Raw genomic sequence first — 25871 nt, 5'->3', positions numbered from 1 at the left:
CACAGAATCTTGGCTAGAAGAGATTTCCAACGGCCTCTTATTTCAACCTAAACCTGAACAAGAATTCACTCTACAATACATCTGATAAATGATCTTTGATGCAAGACCTCAAGTAAGGGGGAGCCTACTACTTCCTCAAACAGCCCTTTTCACTTTTGGATAGCTCTAATTCTTACCCTAACCCTAAACTTCATCTCTGAAAATTCTACCAATTACTCCCAATTCCACTATAAGGGGCAAAAAGAACAAAATCCTCTTCCATAATGTCTTCAAATACTTGAATATGCCTATCAAATCACACTGTACATCATCTCTTTTCCTGACAAAGCATCTTCAGCCAGTATTCTTGGCATGCTCTCTTAGGTCTCACCAGTCCTCCTCTACAAAGTATCTAGCTTATCCATGAAATCCTAAAATGTGATGACCAGAACAGACCACAACATCCTAGATGCAGTCTTAAACTGTGGATCACATATAACTGAATGTCAAGGTCATGAAAAATTTGACAACAGTAAAAGGTTATGTATACCTATTTTATATACCTATATTCCCTGGGATCGTGTAAAAGCCCTGTTCTAAAAAGAGTAGATACTGTCACTTCTTTAATGCTGGACACATCCCCTTGATGCAGTAAAAGATTAAATCATTGCCTTTTGCTGCCATAGCATATTGTTCTTTAAAATTTTATTTTTTGATCATAAACATTTTTTATTTAAAGTTTTGAGTTCTAAATTCTATCCCCCCCAACAGTAAGCAATCAGATATAGGTCACACATGTGTGATTATATAGAACATTACAATATTAGTCCCTTTATATAAGAAAATTCAAATTTAAAAAACCGAAGGAATAAAGTAAAAAATAGCATGCTTCAGTCTCTGTTCAATCAACATCAGTTCTTTCTTTGGAGGTAGATAGTATGCTTCATCATTAGTCCTTTGGGATTGTCTTGGATGATTGTTATAGTTAAGTCATTCACAGTTCATCAAACAATATTGCTGTCTCTGTACACAATGTTCTCCTGGTTCTGTTCACTTCACTATGCATCATTTCATACAAGTCTTTCCAGGCCTTTCTGAAATCATCCTGCTTGTCATTTCTTATAGCACATGAATATTCCATAACTATCATATACCACAGCTTGCTTAGCCATCCCCTAACTGATTGGCATTCCTTTGATTTCCAATTCTTAGCCACCACAAAAAAAGCTTCTATAAATATTTTTGTACAAATAGGTCTTTTTCTCTTTTGGGGGAATGTCTTTGGTAAATAAACTTAGCAGTGATATTGCTAGATCAAAGGGTAGGCACAGTTTTATAGCCCTTTGGGCATAGTACCACTTGCTCTCCAGAATGGTTAGATCAGTCCATAACTCCACCAGCAGTGGATTAGTGTACCAGTTTTACCACAGCCCCTCCAACATCCAACGTTTTTCTTTTTTGTTACATTTGCCACTCTGATAGGTCTGAAGTGGTACCTCAGAGTTGTTTTAATTTGCATTTCTCTGATCAATGGTGAGCTAGAACATTTTTTATATGACTATGGATAGCTTTTATTTCTTTGTCTGATAACTGCCTGTTCATATCCTTTGACCATTTATCAATTGGGGAATGACTTGTATTTCGATAAATTTGATTCAGTTCTCTATATATTTGAGAAATGAGGCCTTTATTAGTGATACTTGTAGCAAAAATTATTTTCTACTTATAATTTTGGTTACATAAAACCAATCAAAATTATCTATTTTACATTTTTAATGTTCTCTATATCTTCTTTCATCTTAAATTTTCTCCTGTCCATAAATCTGACAGATAAATGATTCCATGTTCTTTGGATTTGCTTATGGTATCACACTTTATGTGCAAATTGTACCTATTTTGACTTATTTTCATATACAGTGTGAGATGTTGGTGTATACCTATTTTCTGCCATACTGTTTTCCAGTTCTCTCAGCAGTTTTTGTCAAATAATGAGGTTTTGTTCCAAAAGCTTGGATCTTTGGGTTTATCATATACTAGATTGGGGCAGCTAGGTTGCGCAGTGGATAGAGCACTGGCCCTGGATTCAGGAGGACCTGAGTTCACATCAGCTTCAGACACTTGACACTTACTAGCTGTGTGACCCTGGGCAAGTCAACCCCAACTGCCTCACCCCCCCCCCAAATAATAATACTCATATACTAGATACTATAGTCATTCACTATAGCATAATTTTTGGCTATTCTCTTCCACTGATCCACCACTCTATTTCTTATCCAGTACCAGATTGTTTTAATAACTGCTGATTTATAATACAATTTGAGATATGATACTGCTTAGATCACCTTCTTTCACAATTTTTTCAATGATTCCCCAGATGAATTTTGTTATTTTTTCCAGCACTATAAAATATTTTTTTGATAGTTGGATTGGAATGGCACTAAATAAAGAGATTAATTTAGGTAGGACTGTTATTTTTATTCTACTGCCTCGACCTCCCTATGAGCAATTTTTTCAGTTGTTTTAGATCTGACTTTGTGTGAAAAGTGTTTTATAGTTGTGTTCATATAGTTCCTGAGTTTGTCTTGGCAGGTAAACTCTCAAGTATTTTATATCGTCTACAGTTATTTTAAATGGGATTTCTCTTTCTATCTGTTGCTGCTGTACTTTGTTGGTAATATATGGAAATGCTGATGATTTATGTGGGTTTATTTTATATCCGGTAACTCTGCTAAAGTTTTTAATAATTTCAAGTAGTTTTTTAATCGATTCTCTAGGATTTTCTAAGCATAACACTATATGTACAAACAGTGATAGTTTTGTTTTCGAATTGCCTATTCTAATTCCTTTAATTTTTTTCTTCTCTTACTGCTATACTTAACAATATTAAATAATAGAGGTGAAAGGGGTATCCTCGTTTCACCCAACTGTATTAGGAAGGCTTCTAGCTTATCACCCATTACAGATAATGCTTGCTGATGGTTTTAGATTAAATATTACAATAAGGTAAGCTCTATCTATTCCTATGCACTCTAGTATTTTTGATAGGAATGGGTGCTATATTTTGTCAAAGGCTTTTTCTGCATCAATTGAGATGATCATATAATTTGTTGGTTTTGTTATTGATATGGTCAATTATGCTGATAGTTTTCCTAATATTGAACCAGCCCTGCATTCCTGGTATAAATCCCACCTGGTCATAGTATACAATCCTTGTGATATATTGCTACAATCTCTGCTAGTATTTTATTTAAAATTTTTGCGTCAATATTCATTAGGGAAATTGGTCTATAATTTTCTTTCTCTGTTCTGGCTCTTCCTAGTTTGGGTATCAGCACCAGATTTGTCTCATAAAAGGAATTTGGTGGGCCTCCTTTTTCACCTATTTTCCCAAATAGTTTATACAGTATTGGGACTAATTTTTCTTTATATGTTTGGTAGAATTCCCTTGTGAATCCCCATTCAACCCCCCCTTCTTGTAGTACAATTTCTTTCTCACCCCTTTATTTTTTGGGGGTGTACCATCCTATCAATGTCATCTTATATTAATAAAGTTGTTAAGAATTACAAATAATAATGTTTCCCTTGAGTCTTGTATTTGGAGGTCAAATTTTTTATTCAGCTCTGGTCTTTTAAGTTAGGAATGCTTGAAAGTCCTCTATTTTGTTAAATGTCGATTTCCCCCAGTGAAAGATTTTATTCAATTTTGCAGGGTAGATGATTCTTGGTTATAAACATAACTCCTTTGCCATCTGGTATATTGTATTCCAAGCCCTCTGGTTCTAATGTATCAGGGAATTAAAAAAAAAAAATTTCTTGCAAAACAGTGTCCAGGCTTTTTTGGTTTTTTTTTTTTTGGGGGGGTGGAGAGAAGAATCATGCCTTTCAGGTAGTCCAGTAATTCTTATATTACCTCTCTTCTAAATCACATTTTAAAACTTTTTTGATTTTATTTTATTGCATCTTGATATCTCATAGAGTCATTAGTTTCCACTTTTTCTAATGTATTAAGGAATTCCTTTAGTGACCCTTTGTACTTCCTTTTCTATTTGGCTAATTTTGTTTTTTCGGGAGTAATTTTCTAAAGTAAATTTTAAAATTTCTTTTCCCATGCTATCGACTCTTTTTTCATGGTTCTCTTGCATTACTCTCGTTTCTTTTCCAATTTTTTCTTCAACTTGTCTAATTTGCTTTTTTTTTTAAAGGTGAGGAAATTGGGGTTAAGTGACTTGCCCAGGGTCACACAGCTAGTAAGTGTCAAGTGTCTGAGGCTGGACTTGAACTCAGGTCCTCTTGAATCCAGGGCTAGTACTCTATACACTGCACCACCTAGCTGCCCTCTAATTTGCTCTTTTTTAAAAATATTTTTTTGGGGGCGGGGCAATGGGGGTTAAGTGACTTGCCCAGGGTCACACAGCTAGTAAGTGTCAAGTGTCTGAGGCTGGATTTGAACTCAGGAACTCCTGACTCCAGGGCCGGTGCTCTATCCACTGCGCCACCTAGCCGCCCCTCTCTAATTTGCTTTTAAAAATCCTTTTTTAAGCTCTTTTAAGAATTCTTTTTGGACCTGAGACCAAATTATTATTTATTTTTTTGAAGCTTCACATGTAGCCATTTTGGTACTACTGTCCTCCTCTAAATTCATACCTTAATCCTCCCTATCATCATAGTAACTTTCTATAGTCAAGCCTTTTCTTTCTTTCTTTTTTGCTTATTATCATGACCTTTTTTTTTGTGACGGTATTTTTATGTGAGAGTTGGACTCCAGAACTACACTATGCCAAATTTTTGTGCTGGGGCTTCACTACTGGTCAGTGGTGGGATCAAGGCCTCCCTGGTGGTCTGTGCTGAGGTGTGGCTGCTAGGGTGGGCTGGGGTTGGGTCTTGCTATACTGGCCCAGACTGCTCATTTGCCTATGGGGCTGCTAGTCTGTAAGAGGCTGCAGCCTCACTGGGGACTGCCCCAAGCTTAGCTCCCTGCTGCTGTTACTGCAGCTTTAGATCTCACTCCTGTCCTCCCCCACCAAGACAGACCTTTCCGGCTGGTCTGGGAAGCTGCTTCCTTGCTCCTACAATAATTCAGAGACCATTATCTGGTTGTGGGAGGGTTTCAGAGGTTCCTTCCTCATTCTGTCATCTTGGCTCCAGAAGTCCTTATATAGCTTCTTACAGTTTGCCAAGCACTTTACATGTTATCATGTTTGATCCTCACAAGAATCCTAAGACATAGGTGCTATTGGAATGTCCATTTTAAGAGATAAGAAATTGAAGCTGAGGAGTTAAGTGATTTATCCAAGATCAGAAAACTGGTTGGTACATGGCTGAGGCAGGATTTGAAGCATGAAGTTTTGATAGATTATTCACAATTTTAAAATAACCAATTTTAAAACAATTTTATATTTAGAGTTTTCACAATTTCATAATATGGGTAGAATAAAGATTTAAGAGTTATCACTATAACTATAGTTATTGTAACGTAAGCGTATTAAACTACTCTAGTGGTTTGCTGCACTTCTTTTTTGTTGAAGGGGTTCATGGAAGAAACAAAAACCTAAATCCTTGGGTACCACTAATATATCTCACTTGGTTATCCAATGTGCTTCCAAGGGATCTCTGTGCTGATGATGAACTACTTATCCAACTGTAATCTTTCTCAAGTTCCAGGCACAGTCAAACATTTATTAAGTTTCTACTATATTTCAGGTAAGGCTGGGAATACAAAAAAAGGCAAGATAGTTCCCACCCACCAAGAGTTCATAATCAAACAGGGGAGACAACTATTTAAGCAACCGTGTACAAATAAGGTATATACAGGATAAACACGAAATAATCAATGGAAGAGTTGGCAAAGATTTCTTGAGATTTTAGCTGGGACTTGAAGGAAGCCAGTGAAGTTAGGAGGTGGGGGTCATTTCATGCAGAGATAGAATATCTTATTTGATGAACTGTAGGGAAATCAGTGCCCCTGGATTGACTAGGTGGGGTGGGGGGAATTGTGAAGTCTCATGTTACCTACACAGGACATCTAGTTTGAGGTCAGTAGTTATCTCAAACAGTTGAAAACAGTACCCCTTACCCTTCTCCCCAAACCCTTCAGGGTCGACTTAACTTGTCCATTAATGTCCCAGGTACCATCTTCCCATTCACCCAGGCCTACAACCTTAGTGTCATTCTCTCCACTACTCTCTCACACTCTCTACATATCCAATCTGTTGCCAAGTCTTTTTAATCTTTCCAATATCTCCTTTCTGCAGTCACACAGCTGCAACTGTAGTACAGACTCTCATTATCTCTTAGCAGGACTACTGCCATGACCTTAAGTCTCTCCCCACTTCATTCTCCAATCAGCTAACCAAATTTTTTAAAGGTCTAAACAAGACTTCCTTCCCCAGTAAACTCTTGAGGTTCCCTAAATACTTCTAGGATCAAATATAAAATGCCCTTGCATTTAAAGACTTTACAACTTTACTCCTTACAACTGTGGAAGCATATTAAAAACCAACTTTTAATTTAACATTTATCTAGAAACATGAAGAAATAAATATTTCTGTAATCTAAAAAATCCTTTCAAAACTTGTTCTCTTAAGAAGGTTGGAGAACAGGTATAGCACAAAAAACTTTCCTAAGAAAGTCAATCTATCAATCAATAAACATTATGTGCCTGCTAATGCCAGGCACTGTATGAAACTTTGGGGTTAAAAAGAAGAGGCAAAAGACAGTCCCTGGGGCAGCTAGGTGGCGCAGTGGATAGAGCACCGGCCCTGGAGTCAGGAGGACCTGAGTTCAAATCCGGCCTCAGACACTTAACACTTACTAGCTGTGTGACCCTGGGCAAGTCACTTAACCCCCATTGCCTCACTTAAAAAAAAAAAAAAAAAGACAGTCCCTGCCCTCAAGGAGCTTACAATCTAATGGGGATCACCCATAATGTATAAATATATACATAGCAAACTATATATAGAATAAATTGAAAGTAATTCACAGAGGGAGCTACTAGAATTAAGAGGGGTTGGAAGGCTTCCTGTAGAAGGTAGAATTTTAGTCAAGACTTAAAAGAAGCCAGAAAAGCCAGTAATCGGAATGGAGGAGGAAGAGCATTCCAGATATGGGCCGCAGGCAGAAAAAATTCCTGAAGCCTTGTTTGTGCAACAGCCAGGAGGCCAGTGTGACTGTATAGAAGACTCTATGTTGAATTAGGTGAGAGGACAGCAAAGGTAGGGGGGAAGGGGTGGGGGGAGGAGAGAAAGAAAAGAAAGAGTGAGAGAGAGAGAGAGTGTGTGTGTGTGTGTACACATGTGTGTGTACATGCACGTGCACGCATGTAATGATCTGGTCCAGCATTTCAGGAAAATAATTGAGATGAATGGAGGCTGGGCTGGAGTGGGGAGAGAAAAAGCAGGCTGATCTTCCAGCAGACTATTCAATAATTGGGGTGTAAGATGATGAGGGCCTGAACCAGGGTGGGGAAAGTTTCAGGAGAGAAGGGGGTGTATATGAGAGTTGTTGCAAATAAATGGATGTGGGGGTAAGAGATAGTGAAGAGTTCAGGATGATTCCTAGCTTGTGGGTTTAAGGGATTGGGGAGGGGGTTGTTACCTATTACAGTTAACAGGGAAGGAGGCAGGGAAGGTTTGGGGGGAAAGATAAATGAGTTCTCTTATGGACATACTGAGTTTGATATGTCCACTTTGAACAAAAAATACTAACTTTGTTAAGAACTTTGCCATCCCTATCACTTGGAAGCAACTGGCCTGTGATGCACCCAAGTTATGTGTTTTCTTTTTAAGTTGGAAAGCATTACCATTTCAAACTTTGAGTGGAGTAGTAAAAGAAGGAAGCTGAGTAATTTCCATTTGAAGATTAAAATTAAGCCCAAGTGATATCTTAACATCACTTTTTTCTCGTTCAAGAATCCTGTTACCTCAAATTGTCTTAAAGTAGAGCTATCCAATGATTTGGGGAGTAGCTGGGGAAGGTAATGCTAAGTTAATAAAAAAAAATGTTCCTAGCAGACTTGTGTCTAAAATGTATATTATGGTATGATTTTTTCTTCAAAACAGCTTTCTGGTCTTACATTTCACTCATCTTTATGTATCCAGTGCTTCAACAACACTGGCCTTCTTGTGTTCCTTATCTAAGCGTTTTCCCCTGGTTTTCCTCCATGACTGGATTGCTTTCTTCTCCTCATTTCTGTCTACTGGCTTCCCTCAAGACTCAATTCAAAAATCCCACTTTCTTCAGTGTCTGTTCCTACCACCTCCCCCAGCCAAGTGCCTTCCTTTGGAAACAACTTTCTATACCCCTAGCATAAAACTTGTATTTGTTTGCATGTTATTCTCATCCAGCAGACTGTGGGCTTTTAGGCATATGAAAAACGTGAACCCAAATTCTGTGCTCTAGCGACAGCTATGTGATTTTTACTGAAAACAGTCTGATCAGGAGAAAAGACACATTTGAGAATTTTACTATACATGTAAAGAGCATTCTGCTTTTTTAAAGTATATGACCCAAATCCCCCCCACCCCCCCCCAGTCAAATAGGCTACCAAGAAATGTGACCTTTGCAGTCTCATTCAGGTCTTCATTCACTCTACAGAATGGGCAAATATACTGGTTATTCTAAGGTTCTTCCTAGTTGTGTAATTAGGGAGTCATCAAGTAAGGTAACAGAACAGTGGTTTATGACTGCTTAACAAAGAGTCACATTTGAGCTGGGTCAAATTTGAGTCACTGAGCAAGCCAATGCTTAAAGTATTCTGAACAACTTATGTCAGAAGAATCAGCTGGAGATAATTTATCATTTCACAACAAAATCACAGGTTCTTAAAGTAACGAAGCAAGATATTTGTTATGGATCAAAGCATGACATTGTAAGTACTTTAAAAAGTAGGTGCACATATGTATTAGACACCCCAATCGTCCATGTCAACCACCCTTTTTATTAAGCATAGAGAGCAAACACAGTATTATGGGGCATGAGGGAGATACCAAGTTTAAATAAAACAAGATCCCTCACTCGTGGAGTTTACAATCTATTAGGGAATTATCACACAAATAACTGTAATATGTAATAATGCATAAGAACACCAGAAATACTCAGACCCTTGACACTTACTAGCTGTGTGACCCTGGCCAAGTCACTTAACCCCAATTGCTTCAAAAAACAAAAACAAAACCCACCAGAAATGCAAAGAAAGTACCAACTGTGGTACTGGGAGAGTGGAGGGTTGGGAGTGAGGGAAGACAAGGGAAGCGTCATACTAAGCTGTGGAGAGAGACAAGGCAGGCATACCAGGTAAAGGCATGGACCAGGGCAAGGACAGATGAGGCAATGGCCAGTAGTACTTCTGTATGACTTGAACTACTGAAGGGAACAAGAAAAGACAAGGCTAGATGGGGACATGCTGTGACAGACACGGAACTTTACTTGGACTGCAACAAGAAGCTAGAGAATGATTCTGTGCAGGAGGAGTAGCATGGCTAGTTAGTTGTTTTTTGGTTTTTTTTTTTTTTGCCTAGAGTGCCTTCCCTCTGTTATTTCTTTCTTTTTTTTTTGTTGGGCAGGGCAATGAAGGTTAAGTGACTTGCCCGAGGTTACACAGCTAGTGTCAAGTGCCCGAGGCTGGATTTGAACTCAGGTCCTCCTGAATCCAGGGCGGGTGCTTTACCTACTGCACCACCTAGCTGCCCCCATGGCTAGTTAGTTTTACACAAAAATACCAGTCTGGCAAGAATGTGGCAAATGCTTGGAGAAGACGGAGGCAGGAGAGCCTTTTTGGAGATTACTGCAATATTACACTGAGTAGATCTGGGGAGCCTATATTAGAATGATGGCTGTGAGAAAAGGTAGGAGGAAGGGTTATTAAAGAAAAAATATTTTATAAACCAGAAGACTTTTTAGAAAATTATGGAAGGTATATATTGTAGAAACATGTTCTATATGTTATAGAAATAACAGAATTTAACAACTAGTTGGGTACAACTGGAAAAGAAGGAAAACAAATCTAAAACCAAGGTTCAAGAAACATGGGCAACTGAGTTAGTGGTGGTGATATGAATAACTAAAGAACTGGCTTAGAAGAATTAATTTTGTTTTAGGACTTTAATTTGTGATGCTGGTGATACATCCAGGTGGAGCAGTCTTATAAGGAACAGAACTTGGGCAAGAAAGAGCATGGCTGGAAATTCAAGAGTCATTTCCGTAGCAATGAATACTGAATTTTTAGAAATGAAATCTGGCCAAAAGAGAGAATATAGAAAGGGATAAGAGGGCCAAGGACAGAACCTAGGACAACTCGACCTCAAGAGGCTACGAAGAGGATGAATCAAAAGTGACAGAAAAGAATTAGGATCAAGTATGGTGCCTCTGAAATTAAGGGATAAGAAAATATTCAGTAAAGTTAATAGTTAACTATCAAATGCTAATGAGAGGTCAAAGAAAAAGATGGAGAAAAAAACATTGAATCTGGCAATCAGTAGTTTCAATGATCTTTGAGAAAATTTCAAAGAAAGGCAATTTCTTTCAGTAAGTTTGGTTGTAAAAAAGAGAATAGAGAGTAGCAACAGGATGGGTTAGAAAAGTTATGGAAAGGTGTTTTTATAACTGGGTGTATCTGAGTATGTTTGTAGGCAAAGGGGAAGGAGTCAGTAGACAAAGAGAGAGTAAGTTACACTACAGTACACCCATCATATCTGTAAATAGAACCCCTGTTCTAAGTGAAACTGTATTGAAAATTATCTATGCCAATATAATAGGCTTATAAAACACTGACAGTCTTTATGTGACATATTTGACAGATTCTAAAACAGTACTTTAAAGGAAGTTGCAACTGAATTTATACTTCTTACTACATCATGAATTTACACTTTTATACTGGTTCAAGAAACTGGAGGGTGATCTGTAATACTTCTGACATTAAAGGCATGGAATCCTGCCTGCCCTTCTTTTAGGGACTTCTCAATTGTGCATCTTTTCTTCTCAGGGTGCATGATGTTTTTCACTCTGCTATCCTTACCATGCTCCTCTAACTGAATTTATTCTTTTTTTTATTTTTTAAGTTGAGGTCTGCTCTGGGGGCACCAGGGTCCCTGTTTTGGGCTTCTTGTGCAGGGGTATAGGTGCTGTGTGACCGGCTTTTTACTCTGAGGCCTTTATAGTGTGTGTAGTTCGTCCCCCCTGAACCACTTCCTGTCTGAGTGTACCCGGCCAGGCACCCGATCCCGCCTGTCCTGCTTGTGGCCCCACAGGCAGGCCTGCCTTCCCGGCGGTGCAGGTAGGTTTTTCCACTCTCCTTCTTGGCCACCAGAATTTTGAGCCAGGTTCCAGGGGCCTCAGTTTGAATTTATTCTTTAGTGTGTCCCTATGTCTCTTCCAAAATGAAAGGACTTGGCAAATGATTATGGAGGTGGGGAGAGAGGGGGTAAGAAGTAAAAGATGACACACAGCTTGGGAGCCTGGGTAACTGGGACAATGATGGTACCATAGGAGGAAATTCTATTAGGAAGAGAGGCGCCTTTTTGGGGAGGTGGGGGATCATTTCCACTTTAGACATATTAAGATATCTACAGTATATCTAATTTCAGATGTTCAACAGGCAGCTACAGATGTGAGACTGAAAAGCTACTGTGGTGAATGAGCTAGCAAGTAGATTAGGGAGCTGTAAAAAGATAGTCTTGCCACACTGAAGGGCCAGCTGAGATTATATAGCATAAATTTATAGTGGACCCAGGCAGCAGAGTTTTGTGATTTTTTTCCACTTCAGCCCAAGCAGGAGTGAAGGTAGCATATGGTGGGAATACTAAAAAGCTGAGGCTTGGCAGGGTAAGACCTTCAACAAGATACAGGGACTTGAGAGAAAAACATATTGTAGAGTTGAGCTGGTTAACCAAGGGGTCAACATGGGGGAGGGAGGAAAGTTTGTGCAGGGTGTGATGGTTGAAAGTCCTAGGAGAAAGATTGGAGGAATTACTACAAATTGTAATTCGATAAGGAAATTTCAGAGAACATGGAAGGAGAATGCTTGAGGATGATGGCAAGATTAAAATGATAATAATCTCTGTGTGTAGCTAAAGTGGGGTGGGAAAGTAGGTTACAGGAAATGAATAAGTTGAGAAACTGGAGGTTAGGGTGTTTGGGAGGTTAGAGAGTAGGGGAGGAAAGAAAGACTGTGAGCCAGAACTGATCTCATTGAACAAAGAAGGAAATGTTCTGGAGGTTAGTAGATAAGTTACCAGAAACTTGATTGAGTTGTAAATATGGACTGAATGAACCTCAAAGAAGTTACTGAATGATTGTAGAGGAAAAGCCTGGAAAAAGCAATGAGGAGAAAGAATTTTTTACCCCACCCCCCACTCCAACCAGTGAGAAAGAGGGTACGAATAAAAGCACAGTATTGCAATGGGTGGCCAAGAAACCTTCACCATCAGTATAGGGAAAGAGGTCTCAACAAGTGTGAGATGATCAAAGAAATGGGAAAGGAAAAGTTTTAAAATGAAAATTTTATTATGCACAGAGCAAGTTTTCCAAAGAGCACAATGAGTGGAAGGAACCTTGGCAGGGACTGGGCTGAGGGAGATGTGAGTAAGGGTGAAGGCAATGGAAGATAGAACAACAACAGATTTCAGAACCACTGGAGTAGGAGTTTGGTAATTACTGAAGAATGAGTTCAGCTAGGTTATTAATAACATCTAACATCCTTGGGTATTCAGTTTCAGAGCTAAAGAGTCTGTTCAATCCATTAGGTGGCAGCATACAAACTAAGTCGACTGATTTGAAGGGAGTATCTTTTTTCACCATACCATGCTGAGATTAACATAAGAGGAAGAAACCAAGCAACAATTCTTTAAAACCTCTGTGTTCTTTAAAAAAATCCAGTCTCATTCAAAACACTGTGTGCATGACCTTGGGCAAGTCACTTAAGCTCTGTTTCCTGCTTTCTGGCTATATTCCCATAAGCACCTGTACATAAATATAGTATGAAATGACAGTCTTCATGGATGCAAGGTCATAGTTTCTAGAGAACACTAACTGCCGAAGTCAAAATTTTTCTGAGCTACTCACCACTTCCTGATCCAAGCGGGTTACCATCTCTTCCAGCTTCTGGTGACCTTTTTTCAGGTCCTCCTCTGTACGCTTTAAGGCATTGAGCTCTGCATGGGCACGATCTATTTCCTCTTTCATTCGCCATCTCAGCTTGTCACTAACTGCTGAAATGAGAGATGCTCGGATGGTATCCTCACTGATTGTGCCATCCCTGCTGGGACCTGTAGGATAAAATGAAAACTCTATTGGCTTATTTCCTCACACCAGCTATTCCTTTCTTAGGAACCTTTCAGGACAGAATATGAACCTCAGCATTCTGAAGAAAGGAAAGGAAAGAATAAAGGCAAATGTTACAATTTCTTCAGAAACTGCAGAAATCTCAAATGATAGATGAACACCAGTAGCTCCAAAATACCTACACTAAACAGTGATTTATTATTGACAATGATAATATTAACATTTAATATGAACCCCTCCAGTACCCCCAAATAAGTAGTTACCATTTCTTTAAGAAGGTATGCAGTTGTTTCACTAATTTCATGCATTTCAGTATTTGGAAAAGGGCAGATTTTATTCCAAGAAACTTGAAAACTAAATAACCCAAGCTAGACATATATGTATGCTTAATTCTCAACTGGAGGTTACATCTACCTGATATAGAAGCCAGAATGCCAAAAATACATAAAATTTCCAGGGGCCCTTTAAATATGCTTAGTTTAGTTTATGTGGCTACAAAGTACCCCACTTTTTTCCCCCTAAGGCTATCTTGATCTTTGCTGAAAAGTCACATAAATACAGGAATGAATAGCTGAACAAAAGAAAATGACACCCAAGAATCCAAGAGAAGCTGGTAAATTTATGTTTATTTCCAATTTGAGTCTTCAGAGTTCTCTGTCCATATAGCCCTTCTTTTAAATTGTTATTTTTAATAGAGATTTCCTTACATATTTTGAATCAATAATACATTTAAAAAATTTCATTCCCAGAATATGTCCCCAATAAAGTGTCCCTCCTCTGAACCAACAGCTTTTCATAAGCATCAATATTCTTCAACTGTCTTCACTGAGTCAAGTCAGCAATATAAAACTTGGCTTTTAAATGGCATTCTGATATATCAAATTTGGTAGATTACATATGGAAAAAAAGGCTACTGCCCTCACATGAATACAATGAAATGACTACTCATTGGAAGACTAATATTTAACATGTTCACTTTGATTAAAAAATTCTTATCACTTATAAGGTTCAATTTTACTTCGTTGGCAGACTACCTTGGTCCAAATTGCAAAAATTTACCAAAGCTGTCACTATACACTGCCCCAATTAAGTATATACTTTCCAATGATCAATTTATATCTTCTCTAAGGAGAGATTAAAGTCATCCAAAGTAATTTCAGCCAACTCCATCCATGTTCCTTATTGCCCCCACTTTGATCATAAGATTCTGGTTTTGTCATCATTCTCTCAGGTCTGTGGATCAACCAAGTCACTGTCACATAGAAGCTGGTTCTTACCAGGCTGCCAAGTTCTCCTGTACTTTGTAAAAAATGGTGATGGGAAGCTTTTTGGTTCACATGTACCATGGGCAGAAAGAAGCATTTAGAGTCTTGCTCCTGGCTTATTCTCTGTAGATGATGTCTCCTTGTTTCACATTTTCTCCACAATAAGAATTATTTTTCTTAAAATACATTTGTTCTTGGCATCTGAGCTCTGGGTTTTCACCTTCCTGTTCTAGCTGCTAGTCTCCCTAAGGGCAGAAAGTGTTTTACACGTGGTCCAAGTTTTCCTGCGGTTTGCTCTTACTTCAACCATATTCCCGTTTGCAAATAGTAAAGCCAACAGTGCCAAAACTAGGAGTGTCAGTGTTCATTGCTTTTCTCCCGCTCTGGGGGAGTGCCAGAACTGTAGCCATCTCGTGAGGTTCACACAGCTGGTTAATACCTTTTGTTGATGATTGCCCTGTATGAAGGTTTACAGCATCTAATTTCACATACATATAAGCAGATTCATTTTAGGTATTTCCAAAGTATCTTAATTTTTTTTTTTACAACTTTTAATTTGCTAGACACCTTGTGCCTAGAAGTACCCCCAGTCCAAATTAATAAAAAGGGCACCTAAATCTCCACAATTATGCTTAAGTACTACACCCTTGGTGTTCTTAGTTTAATAGATCTTCTTATCCCAATTTCCAAAGGCATTTGATTTTATCACTAGTCACTGGTCCACATCAGATACAATTCTATCTTAAATTTCTAGGTCTTATATTCCCCTTTTAGATCACAAGTTCAGCTACCATCTCACTCCTAAAACTCCTCTTTACTTTACTGAACCTACGGCATTCTTTAAAATAAACACACACATATATTTATTCATACATATCATATGAATATATATTCATCCTTTGATGTCATTTTTCATGATAATCACATCCATTTCTAATGCTGGACCATGTGACTGTGCCAAAGACTTTAAAAGTCTGTTTCTGTTGCATTTTCCCTCCCTCCCCTGCCACCTCACACTAGAGAAGGCCACTATTTGACACAGATATATTCACACACACATATTTGAAAAACCATACCATGCATAATTTATCAGTTCTTTTTCTGGAGGTGGATAGTATCTTCTTTCATGGGTCTTTTGTCATTGATTTGAGTATTTTATACTACTCAGAACAAGAGTCGTTCAGTTGTTCTCTGAAAAATATTGCTGTTATCCTACTGTATTCTTAATATATTTTCTCTTGCTGAATGCCCACTTCATGTCCCACTTTCACTGCCCTTTCTGACATTCCCTCTTGTTTACCATCAAACACCTAATTCCAAGAATGTCCACTTAATTATCCCAAGTATGTGTACTTCTTTTGCTATGAAGGAAAAAGAATTCCTCACAGTAGTATCAATGTCATCAGACTTCTAATTGGTTAATTTGTCCACAACTCACATATTCTTTAGCACCATCAATTCTTTCCCTAAATTTCTTCAAACTACTCATCCATTTTTCCTTAAACTTCTTTCAAGAAGACCATTAGCATGAACTACTGTTCTTTCTAACATGAAATTATCTTCTCCTCCTCTCAAATCAAGAGCTACTCAACTCCCTCCAGAACATACTTGAACTGCTTGCCTGACCTCCATCACTCAGGCCCAATTCTCCAAACCCTTCTCATAAATACATGTACAATAAGCACAGATGTCTTAATTATTTCACTAGAACCCACAGGCTTTTCTAGTTTGCTCCCAGTTATAACTAAGGCTCAGTCCCTTCCAGATCTAATTTCTTATTGGAATATGCTTTTTAATTTTTTTTTTTTGGCATTCTTGATGTTGTAAAGAGATCCACTTCTCTCTCAAAATTTCAAGGCATTCTTTAAAAGTATATGCATCATACTAAGCTGTGAGACCTCAGAGGTCACCTAGTATACTCTCATTTTACAGATAAAGAAACTGAGGCCTAGAGAAGTTAAGTCACTCGTTGTAGGTCATACAGGCCCATCAGTATCATAGGTAGAATTCAAACCCTGTGAGTGGTTCTGACACTAAATCTGGTACCCTACTCATTATAAAGACACACACCCACAACTTCAATCCTGGCTGCTTCTATCTCCAACTTAATATTCTCAGGTGGTTCTTTATTCCCAATACAAAATCTGTTGTAATTGCCCTTGCCTTCTCGGGGACCTCTTTACTGTTCAAATCTCTCTTCTAAAATTTTATTCCAAATATATTATATCTCTTACATTCTCTATGTAACTCAGTCCTTTTAAAATCCAACTCTTCTGATTATGGGCCCTGAATGGCTCTCCAGTCAACCTTGAAAAACTATCATCCATTTGCTTCTTCTTATATTCAATTCACTTTTCTATCAGCAAGTCTTTGACCAAAACCAATTCAACCTGTCTAGAAAATCTCAATACCCTTACTTTAACTATGTCCAGAAAACTCTCTGATTAACCATAGATCAAAAAAGAGAAATCTCATAGCTGGAAGGCCTCTCAAAGGCTTAGTATAACCCAAACCAGAATAAGAATCCTTCTCTCAGCAATGTACAGTGGTCAAATCAGCCTTTGCGTTAAGATTTCAAGTCAAGGGGAAATCCAGTATCTCCCAAGGCAGTCTAATCCACTCTAATTTTTTATTCTTTTATTAAATCAATCTGCCTTTCCTTAAACTCCTATCCACTGTTCCTACTTCTGGTGTCTAAGTGATGATCAGAACAAATCTAATAACTATTTTATTTATTTTTTGGGTTTTTTGTTTTTTGGTGAGGCAATTAGGGTTAAGTGACTTGCCCAGGGTCACATAGCTAGTAAGTGTTAAATGTCTGAGGCCGGATTTGAACTCAGGTACTCCTGAATTCAGGGCCGGTGCTCTATCCACTGCGCCACCTAGCTGCCCCTCTAATAACTATTTTAAAATGAAACCCCTTCAAATACTTGAAAATATCATCAGCTCCCCCCTATACCCCCCCCCACCATCTCCTTTTCTCCAGGCGGAAAAATACCAGGAGATAGAAAAGAAAGACATGACAACCACCTTCAAAATTCTCTAATACACTAGCAAAAAAACCCCTCTTCTCAGAATCATCTCACTTCGTTCATTCTCTAGCCTTCTGCTTTGGAAGTCAACTTTTCTATTTCATCTATAACTGCTAGTTACTAGATGAATTCTGGAAGTCAAGAAGGTACAGTTATGGTTACCTTAAGGTATCTCAAGACCCTAGATAGTCAATTACTATTTCTATAAAAATGATTCCCAGATGTACAGATCTGGTCCTCATCTCTCCTACATCTTTAACTGCCTGCTGAATATTTCCATCTACATGCATTCCTGAATGTACCTCAACAGGTCCAAAAGAGAACTCATCATCTTCCTCATTAAACTTAACCTTCTAAAACTCCCAATTTGTTGATGGCAGCAGCATTCTTGTAGCCACTCACCTTTATCACCTTAGAGTCTATTTTTCAGATTCCCAATCTTTCTTCAAAATGTTCTCTCCTTCCTTTCTTTTTATTATACTTTGTAATATCCACTGTTCTCTCCCTAGCAGAATTATCTCCTTGAAATAAGAGAATGTTTTGTTTTTTTGTATCCCTAGGGCCAACAGTCCAGTTAGCCATAATCTTTGAGAGATGCCTGTCATCTAGACCATAATGAGTTTTTTATTACATACAAATAAAACATATATACGTATACACACATGTATATGTATATATATAAAATATAAACACATGCAGAATATCGAGCATAAAAAGCACATAAATGTGGAATATCTATGAACAGAGGATAGGGAAATAAATACATAATATTTTACCATACATTAGTTCAACCATTTGAGACACTGAATGACATAATACTAGTACAGGGCAGTATAAGAATAGGGAGGAAAAGGCTTAACTATACCTGGAGAAAGGGTAGGAGATATGGCCTTCAATAAAATTACTCAATATAATAGCTTAGAGAATGATAACCTCTCCTCTCATATCCTTAATACTAAGCCAATCAATTTGTGATTGGGAGTCTCTGAAAGTTTGAGGGAAAAGGAGTTCTAATTGAAGAGCTATTAATTTTCCAAGAGACAGTGATACTACATAGTAGGCCTGAATGTGTTAAAGGAGTGATAGTACCTTCACTCACTTTGGTAACAGATTTGCTATGTGCGACAAGTACTTTAATGAACTTCATTCTAGTGCTTCCTGTCCCACCCCATTATATTCTGTTTCTACTGTTCTCCTTTCCCACCAGAAGAGAACTGAAGTAGATTTTAAATGATTATCTTACTTTAACAGTTTTACTGTTTTTAATTTTTTAAATCCCACTGAGTTGAGCCTTTCATTTATTATTCTACCCCCAAATCCTCTCTACTCTCTACTAAAAAGAAAAATAAAACAACTCTCTACTTTCTCTGTGTAAAAACCAAACACACACATTCTTTATCACTTCCACATTGCTCTTTAATTTTAAAAATGAGGCCATGGTCCTAAATGGAAAAATATGGTTTCAGTCTCTACTCCAAGACAAGTCTCCCTAATCTATCCTTGGTGTTTCTATACCTCCTAGCTACTGCCTACTTTATCTGAACTAAATTTAATAAAAGCGATCTACTTCCAATGTTTCACTTCACGAACTGACCCCATCCCCCTCACTCCAGTGATCACCTGACCATCTCATACCTGACATCCAGCATGTGTGAAATTAACATTATTCTCTCTCCCTTACCCCTCCCCATCCCTGACAAAAAACGCTTTTTGATTTTGCCTTTTGTTGTATCACCAGCACATAGCATAATGCCTGGCATACAGTAACACTTAACAAATACTTGTTACCTGACTTTACTATTTCCATCAGCAGTACCACCACTTACCCGGTCTTGTCATGGTCCTTGAACCTTGGTGTTATCTTTTACTATCACTCCTCTCTCACCTTTCATTTCCAATAAGCTGTTCCTCAAACTCAGCATGCCATTTCCCATCTCCGGGCCTTTGCACAACAGGCTGCCCCCATGCTTGGAATGTCCTCTCTCCTCATCGTTGCCTCTTAGAATCCTTAGCTGCCTTCAAAGACTCAGTTCAGGTGCCATCTCCTACTTGTAGACTTTCCTGATCTCTCCCCCACAGTTGTTACTGCTCCTTCCTCAAATTCCCTTGTTTTTACTATCTGTGTACATGCTGTATTCTTGAAGCAGAATGTAAATTCCTTGAGAGTTGAGGCAGTTTCATTTTTGTCTTTGCATTCCCAGCAACTTGCACATAGAAGGTGCTTAGTAAGTCTTTATTGAACTTCAATTTTCTTATGTCCCCCTCCCCCACAAAATAATGATTTTTTTTTTTGCAGGCAATGGGGGTTAAGTGACTTGCCCAGGGTCCCACAGCTAGTAAGTGTCAAGTGTCTGAGGCCGGATTTGAACTCAGGTACTCCTGAATCCAGGGCCGGTGCTTTAACCACTGCGCCATCTAGCTACCCCAAAATAATGATCTTTACCTCCTGACAGCATACAGAACTTTGTCTGAACCTCTCATATTTGCAGTATGTATTATTTTGCAATATAGTTATCTGTAAATATGATAGTCCCCTAATTAGGCTGAGAGCTCTTCAAGGGCAGGGACTCTATTTTCCTTCTCCCCAGTGCTTCACAGAGTGCTCTGCATGCTGTAGGCCCTATTTAATAAATGAATTCGATCGAGTTGAAAGATGAATTATGGTACATGAGCAGAAAGCTGGTTCTTTCTGAAAGTTATACTCTGAAAGATCATCATTTTGAAATAAGTTTGAGTGAAAATTGTATACTTAAAATCTACCAGCATTTAGATCTCAGAGCATTTTCTTAACAGTAACTCTATGAGATAACTATTTTAAATATTATTATATTCATTTTAATGGTTCAAAGATTAAATAACTTGCCTAAGGTTATAAAACTATTGTCACTTCCAGCATTTTAAGTCAGGTTTCATCTGACTTCCAAAGCAACTCTTCTTTTCATGACACCTGCTTCTTCCCTTGTGTATAACTTCCAGACAAATCATAGGGTGCTACTTTCACCAAATGTAGGATGGGTTCAAAATAACTGCTGTAAAGTATCTAAAAATATAAACTTATAGGGGACCTTGGGAAAGGGGGCTGAAGGTGGGGGAAGAGAGGATTTCCACTGGGATTTAACAAACTTTTTTACTGAGTCCCTAACATATGTAAGGCTCACAACTGAGAGATTATGGGGGCCACCATATCCTTGGGGCAGCAAGGTGTCAGAGTGAATAGAGTTCTAACCCTGGAGTCAGGAGGACCTGAATTCAAATCCAGCCTCAGACATTTATTAGCTGATTGCCTTTAAAAAAGACAATGTCCAGTCAGCTGGGGGCACAGTGGATAAAGCACCAGCCCTGGATTCAGGAGGACCTGACACTTACTAGCTGTGTGACTCTGGGCAAGTTACTTAACCCCAATTGCCCCACTCCACACCCCAAAAAAAGCCAATGTCCTTGACCTTAAGGACCTTATGCCTGACTACTTTTATTCTGTTTTAATTTCATACCAGGCACAAAATATATTTTTGTTAAAAAGCTAAAATTAGGGTTAGGAGTTATATTAATTTTTCATCATAGGATCAAAAGGTTCTTAAAAATAAATGCAAAATGAGAAGGAATTGTATAAAATATTAATCATAGAGTTGGATAAACGTGCCAACACATTTAGAGACTCTATAATCTGTATTCATAATCTGTCTTTAAGACAGTCTTTCTCTTTTAAAGATTCTAATCTCTCTTTTAAAATAATTTTGTTTGGTCATTAATTGAAGATATTTATCTATGTACTATAGGTGTAATTTAGTAATTTATAGAGATCCCATATAGAGCTTCCTCAAAGGAAGTTTTCCAATAATGAGAAAGTTATCTTGACCAACAAAGAGGGGGAAAAAGGAATTGTTCCTAAAAAGCTTGTTCTATTACTAGTAGCTACACAACAAAAGTAGCTCCATATTTTATTTATCATTCCTTGACTCACTTAACACACAACTTTGAAAAAAGCTTCAAGTGAACATTCTGTATTGTCATTTCCTTATTGACTTTCATTATCATTTCATTTTTAGGGTCTAGGGTGAAATAATAACACTCTTCAGAATTCACTTGAAGGAACATTTTATCTTGGTCAATGGTTTATCCACATTCAATTGTACCACAGAATACATGCAAGAAAAATGCTTCAATTATCAAATCACAATCTTTCTCCATTCTTCAAAAGTAAATATTTATCACATTAAAATATATAATTATCATTTCAATACAATGTTTTAATTGAATCCAAGGAACTCAAAACCTGTTTATCATCATAAATTACACTAGCAGGACTTAATGAATGATTTTCCCACTCAAAAGTGCTTTATAAACTCTGAAGTGATATATAAAAGTAAGCTATAATTATTATAGTATTCATCATGGTATTCAAGGGGAGTAATCAATAAAGTATCATGAAGTCTTTTGTTGATGTAGTAGAGGCATTTTATTTAGACAACTATTGTGAAGTCTTAAAAGTAGGATTCCTGTCTGTCAGAAAAGATATATGCTCTAAAAATACTTTATCAATTTATGTACGCAGAAGGGATCTTTTGCATACTGTAGAAAAAGTGCTGGATTTAGTAGAATCAGATCATCTGGGTTTCTAGTATCCTGTGTGACCTTGGGTAAGTGCCTTAATCGATTTCAACTTGAGTTTTCTTCTCTATAAAATGAAGTAGATGGGCTAGCCCAGAAGTGCCAAACTCTGACTCTCTTCCAACAAAACTGCCCAACCAGATCAAAATATAATTTGAAAAAGTTTAACAAAATAAGAAAAAAAATGGAGTACAACATACATAATGTTAATGTGTGGTTTTCTAAGCCAGTTTGTACAAAGCCAGGATCCTATTTACTTGAGTTTGGCACCACTGTAATAGATGACCTCTGAGGCCCCTTCTACCTTTAAATCTAAGACACTATCAATAACCTATAGCGTGGATTCTTTGGAAAGGATGTGGTGAGAACCTGGTACAGTTAGGTGGACTGTGAAATAATTGAAAGACCATACACAAAGAATGAAGATAAATGGATAGATGACATCTTGGAGGGAAACCTTGGGCAGAATGCTCCAGGAATTTGTTCTTGGCCACATTCTATTCAATAAAGAACCACAGAATGACAGCACCTTAGATTTTAAGCCGGAAGGGATCTCAGAGGTCATCTAGTGCAATCCCCCTCATTTTTATAGCTAAGGAAACACAGGTTCAGAGTGATAAAAATAATTTTCCCCAAGTCACTCAGGTGAAGTAGTAAATATTCTATTTTCAAATCCAGCACACTTTTCTTTGTATCACACTGCCTCTAGTTTTACATCAGTGAAATTTTCATTAATGACATGAATGAAGATGACACATGGCATGAAAATGAAATTTGCAGGTGACATTTATAGCTAACATCTTGGACAAAAGCAGTATTGAAAAAGATTTTAAAAATCAGGAGCAAAGGTCCAAATATAGCTGATGTAACTTATTATGTATAGACGTAAAATCCTATATTTAAGACTTTTTAAAAAACACTGACTGCATGATGGGAAAGACATGTCTAGACAACAGTTAATTGGAAAAGGCCTGAGCGTCCTTAAGGAGGAGCAGAGCCCCCCTCACTAGCAATTTTTAAGGAAAGGCTGCATGACCACTTTCCAAGGATATTTAACACTGGATCCAGGTTGCCTCATTTCTTACTTGGATTCCCATAAGGCTCATTATTGGGCTGACTTCACCATCCTGCCTTACATCAGCCTTGGAATTCCACCTCATCATTCCTCTCTGCCTTTCTGATTAGAGGGCAGGACCTCCATTTAAGGAGAGCTCAGCTCAGACATCTCTCCATTTCTCTTCACTAGCACTATTTTGGGATTTCTCTGAATTCCCCATCATGCCCTCACATCAGGATGAACGTCTCTCCCCTTCCCCAGGTCACAAAGCCACTTGGCATTCTTATACTAATAAATAAGAAATAAAGGTTTAGTTTCTAACCCAATCTCTGTGCAGCACTGTTAGTCTATGCTACAGACCAGGGGGGTAAAGCAACTAAGAATGGTCTTTAGAGTTTTAAATGATTTTTTATTATTTGTGAAAAATGTAAATATTCTTGGCTTGCAACTGTACAGAAATAGGTGGCAGGGCAGTTCTGGCCCTACCAGTTGGCTAACCCCTAGTTTAGACCAACAAAAATGTTTGTTCCTAAATGGTCTATGCTAATTTTTAAAAATCCACATGCAAATCCTGAAATTTGCCCATTTCCTTTATTGTAAACAAAATCCTACTTTATTAGCATCATACTATTATCTAACATAGCAATCCAAAACCAGAGTCATCATACCACTAAAAAGAAATACAGTAAATCAAGCTGAGGTAGCAGCCATTTAGCCCATCAAGGTCAGAGTTCGTTAGAGAAAGATGGATAAACCAAAAACTAGATAAATTTTGTTAGTTTTATACATGGCATATAAAAATTATTAAAAATTCACATACAATGTATGTGAAAAGCTCTCTAATGTACCTAAAGAAAAAGTACAGTTCAGAAAGAGTTTAAAATAAAGAACCTGCCATTTAAAAAGATTATTCCAGATAAGAAAAATAATTCAGTAAAACATTTCATTTTAAGAAAAGCCCCTTTAGGGGAAAAAGAAAAAAAAAGAAAAAGAAAAAGCCCCTTAAAAATGTGCCACTATGGACATAGTTAGTTTGACTTTAAGAAGAATGATGGCACAGTGCCGCAGTCCAATGACTGACCTTTTCCCCTGCAGGGTTAGGTTTCAGGAGTGACCTTCTACCATTCCTTCTTAGTAACCAGCAGAAAGACAAACTGTACCAGAAGACTGTGAGAAACTTGCCTAGCATCAAAACTTCACTTAAAGGTCAAGCTAGGATCCAACCACTAAATTTGTTGACTCCTACAGGATAGGCCACATGGAATTTTTATAATGTCAATCAATGAAGAGACAAGTCTAGCAATGTGGAGGGCTCACAATCCTGCTAGGCACCAGATACACAGCCTCAGAGGAATTTTCAATTCCTCTTGTTCTCTCAGCCTATACATTCAATTAGTTGCCAAGCACTGTAGATTATAACTACAAAACGTTCTTGGCATCCTGCCTATTATTTTTCTATTCATCTGGCAAACACCCTAGTTCAGATCCTAATCACCTTTTCCTACAATAGTTTCTTAATTGCTCTCCTTGCCCTGTGTTCTCATCAATCCTCTACACGGCAATATTCTTTTTTTTGTTTGTTTTTTGCTTGTTTTTTTGTGGGGCAATGAGGATTAAGCGGCTTGCCCAGGGTCACACAGCTAGTAAATGTCAAATGTCTGAGGCTGGATTTGAACTCAGGTCCTCCTGAATCCAGGGCCTGTGCTTTATCCACTGTGCCACCTAGCTGCCCCTACACAGTTTATTTATTCCTAGGGATAAATATGGTCACATCACTTTCCTGGTCAAAAAAATCCCTACTACCTCTAGCACCAAATGTAAACTCCTGTTGGGTATTCCAAGCCCCCTTTACAACCTGGCTCCAATCTACCTTTCCAGTCTCATCATGCAGGAAGCTTCCTGCAACCTGAGGTCTTCTTGTTCTTGACCCATCATGCTCCATTATCTGCCATCTTTTTGCCTTTGCACAGCAGGCTGGAATGTTGCTTTCCCATCTCTGCCTCTTAGAATCTATTTCTTCCTTCAAAGTTCAGCGCAAATGTGCCTCTCCTACACAAAATCTTTCCTGCTCTCTCCACTTTTAGTATCCCCAAATGTCCTTGTATATATTTATTTCACATATATTTATGTGTACATGTTATTTCTGCTATAAAATGTAAACTTCTGGAGGGCAGGGACTATTTCATGCTTGTCATGTATCTCTAGCACCCAGTGCTTAATAAATATTTGTTGGCTGAATGTATACACCTAACCATATCTACATCTGCTCCACGTGGCCATATATAGGCACTTCAGAATCACTTTTACCAACAATCGCTAATTATCTACAATAACAGATTTTGTATCAAAAAGACAACTCTGCATCCACAAAACGATTGCCCCAAAGAAAAATACAAAATAACTAAATAGCAATTTCCCAATCCCTCACTTCTCCCTAACAAAAGTAAAAAGGCTACTACTATACATTCCTCCCAGCAACTCAAGGGTCCACATTGTGAATCATCAACCAGATCCTCCCAGCTGCCAGCATCCTCCCCTCCCCCACCAAATAACTTTATGTTCAACTTCTATCTATAGAGGCATATATGTCTCCCCCAATAAAACATAATCTCCTTGTGACCATGAGTTTTTCATACCTAGCATGCTGCCAGGCAT

The 25871-nt window shown here is 38.0% G+C and overlaps 1 protein-coding gene across 1 annotated transcript in view; it reads right to left on the bottom strand.

Annotated features, from left to right (window-relative positions):
• Nucleotides 1-25871, bottom strand: part of TSG101 (tumor susceptibility 101) — a 99532-nt gene that overhangs the window by 2610 nt on the left and 71051 nt on the right. The window contains exon 8 of the mRNA XM_043970586.1: nt 13036-13238. Coding sequence (XP_043826521.1) covers nt 13036-13238 — 203 coding nt within the window. The remainder of the gene's footprint in view (nt 1-13035; nt 13239-25871) is intronic.

Source organism: Dromiciops gliroides, chromosome 6 (genome assembly GCF_019393635.1).
Source record: "Dromiciops gliroides isolate mDroGli1 chromosome 6, mDroGli1.pri, whole genome shotgun sequence".
In the NCBI taxonomy this organism is placed as follows: domain Eukaryota; kingdom Metazoa; phylum Chordata; class Mammalia; order Microbiotheria; family Microbiotheriidae; genus Dromiciops; species Dromiciops gliroides.
This window is presented reverse-complemented; position numbering and strand designations above follow the sequence as displayed.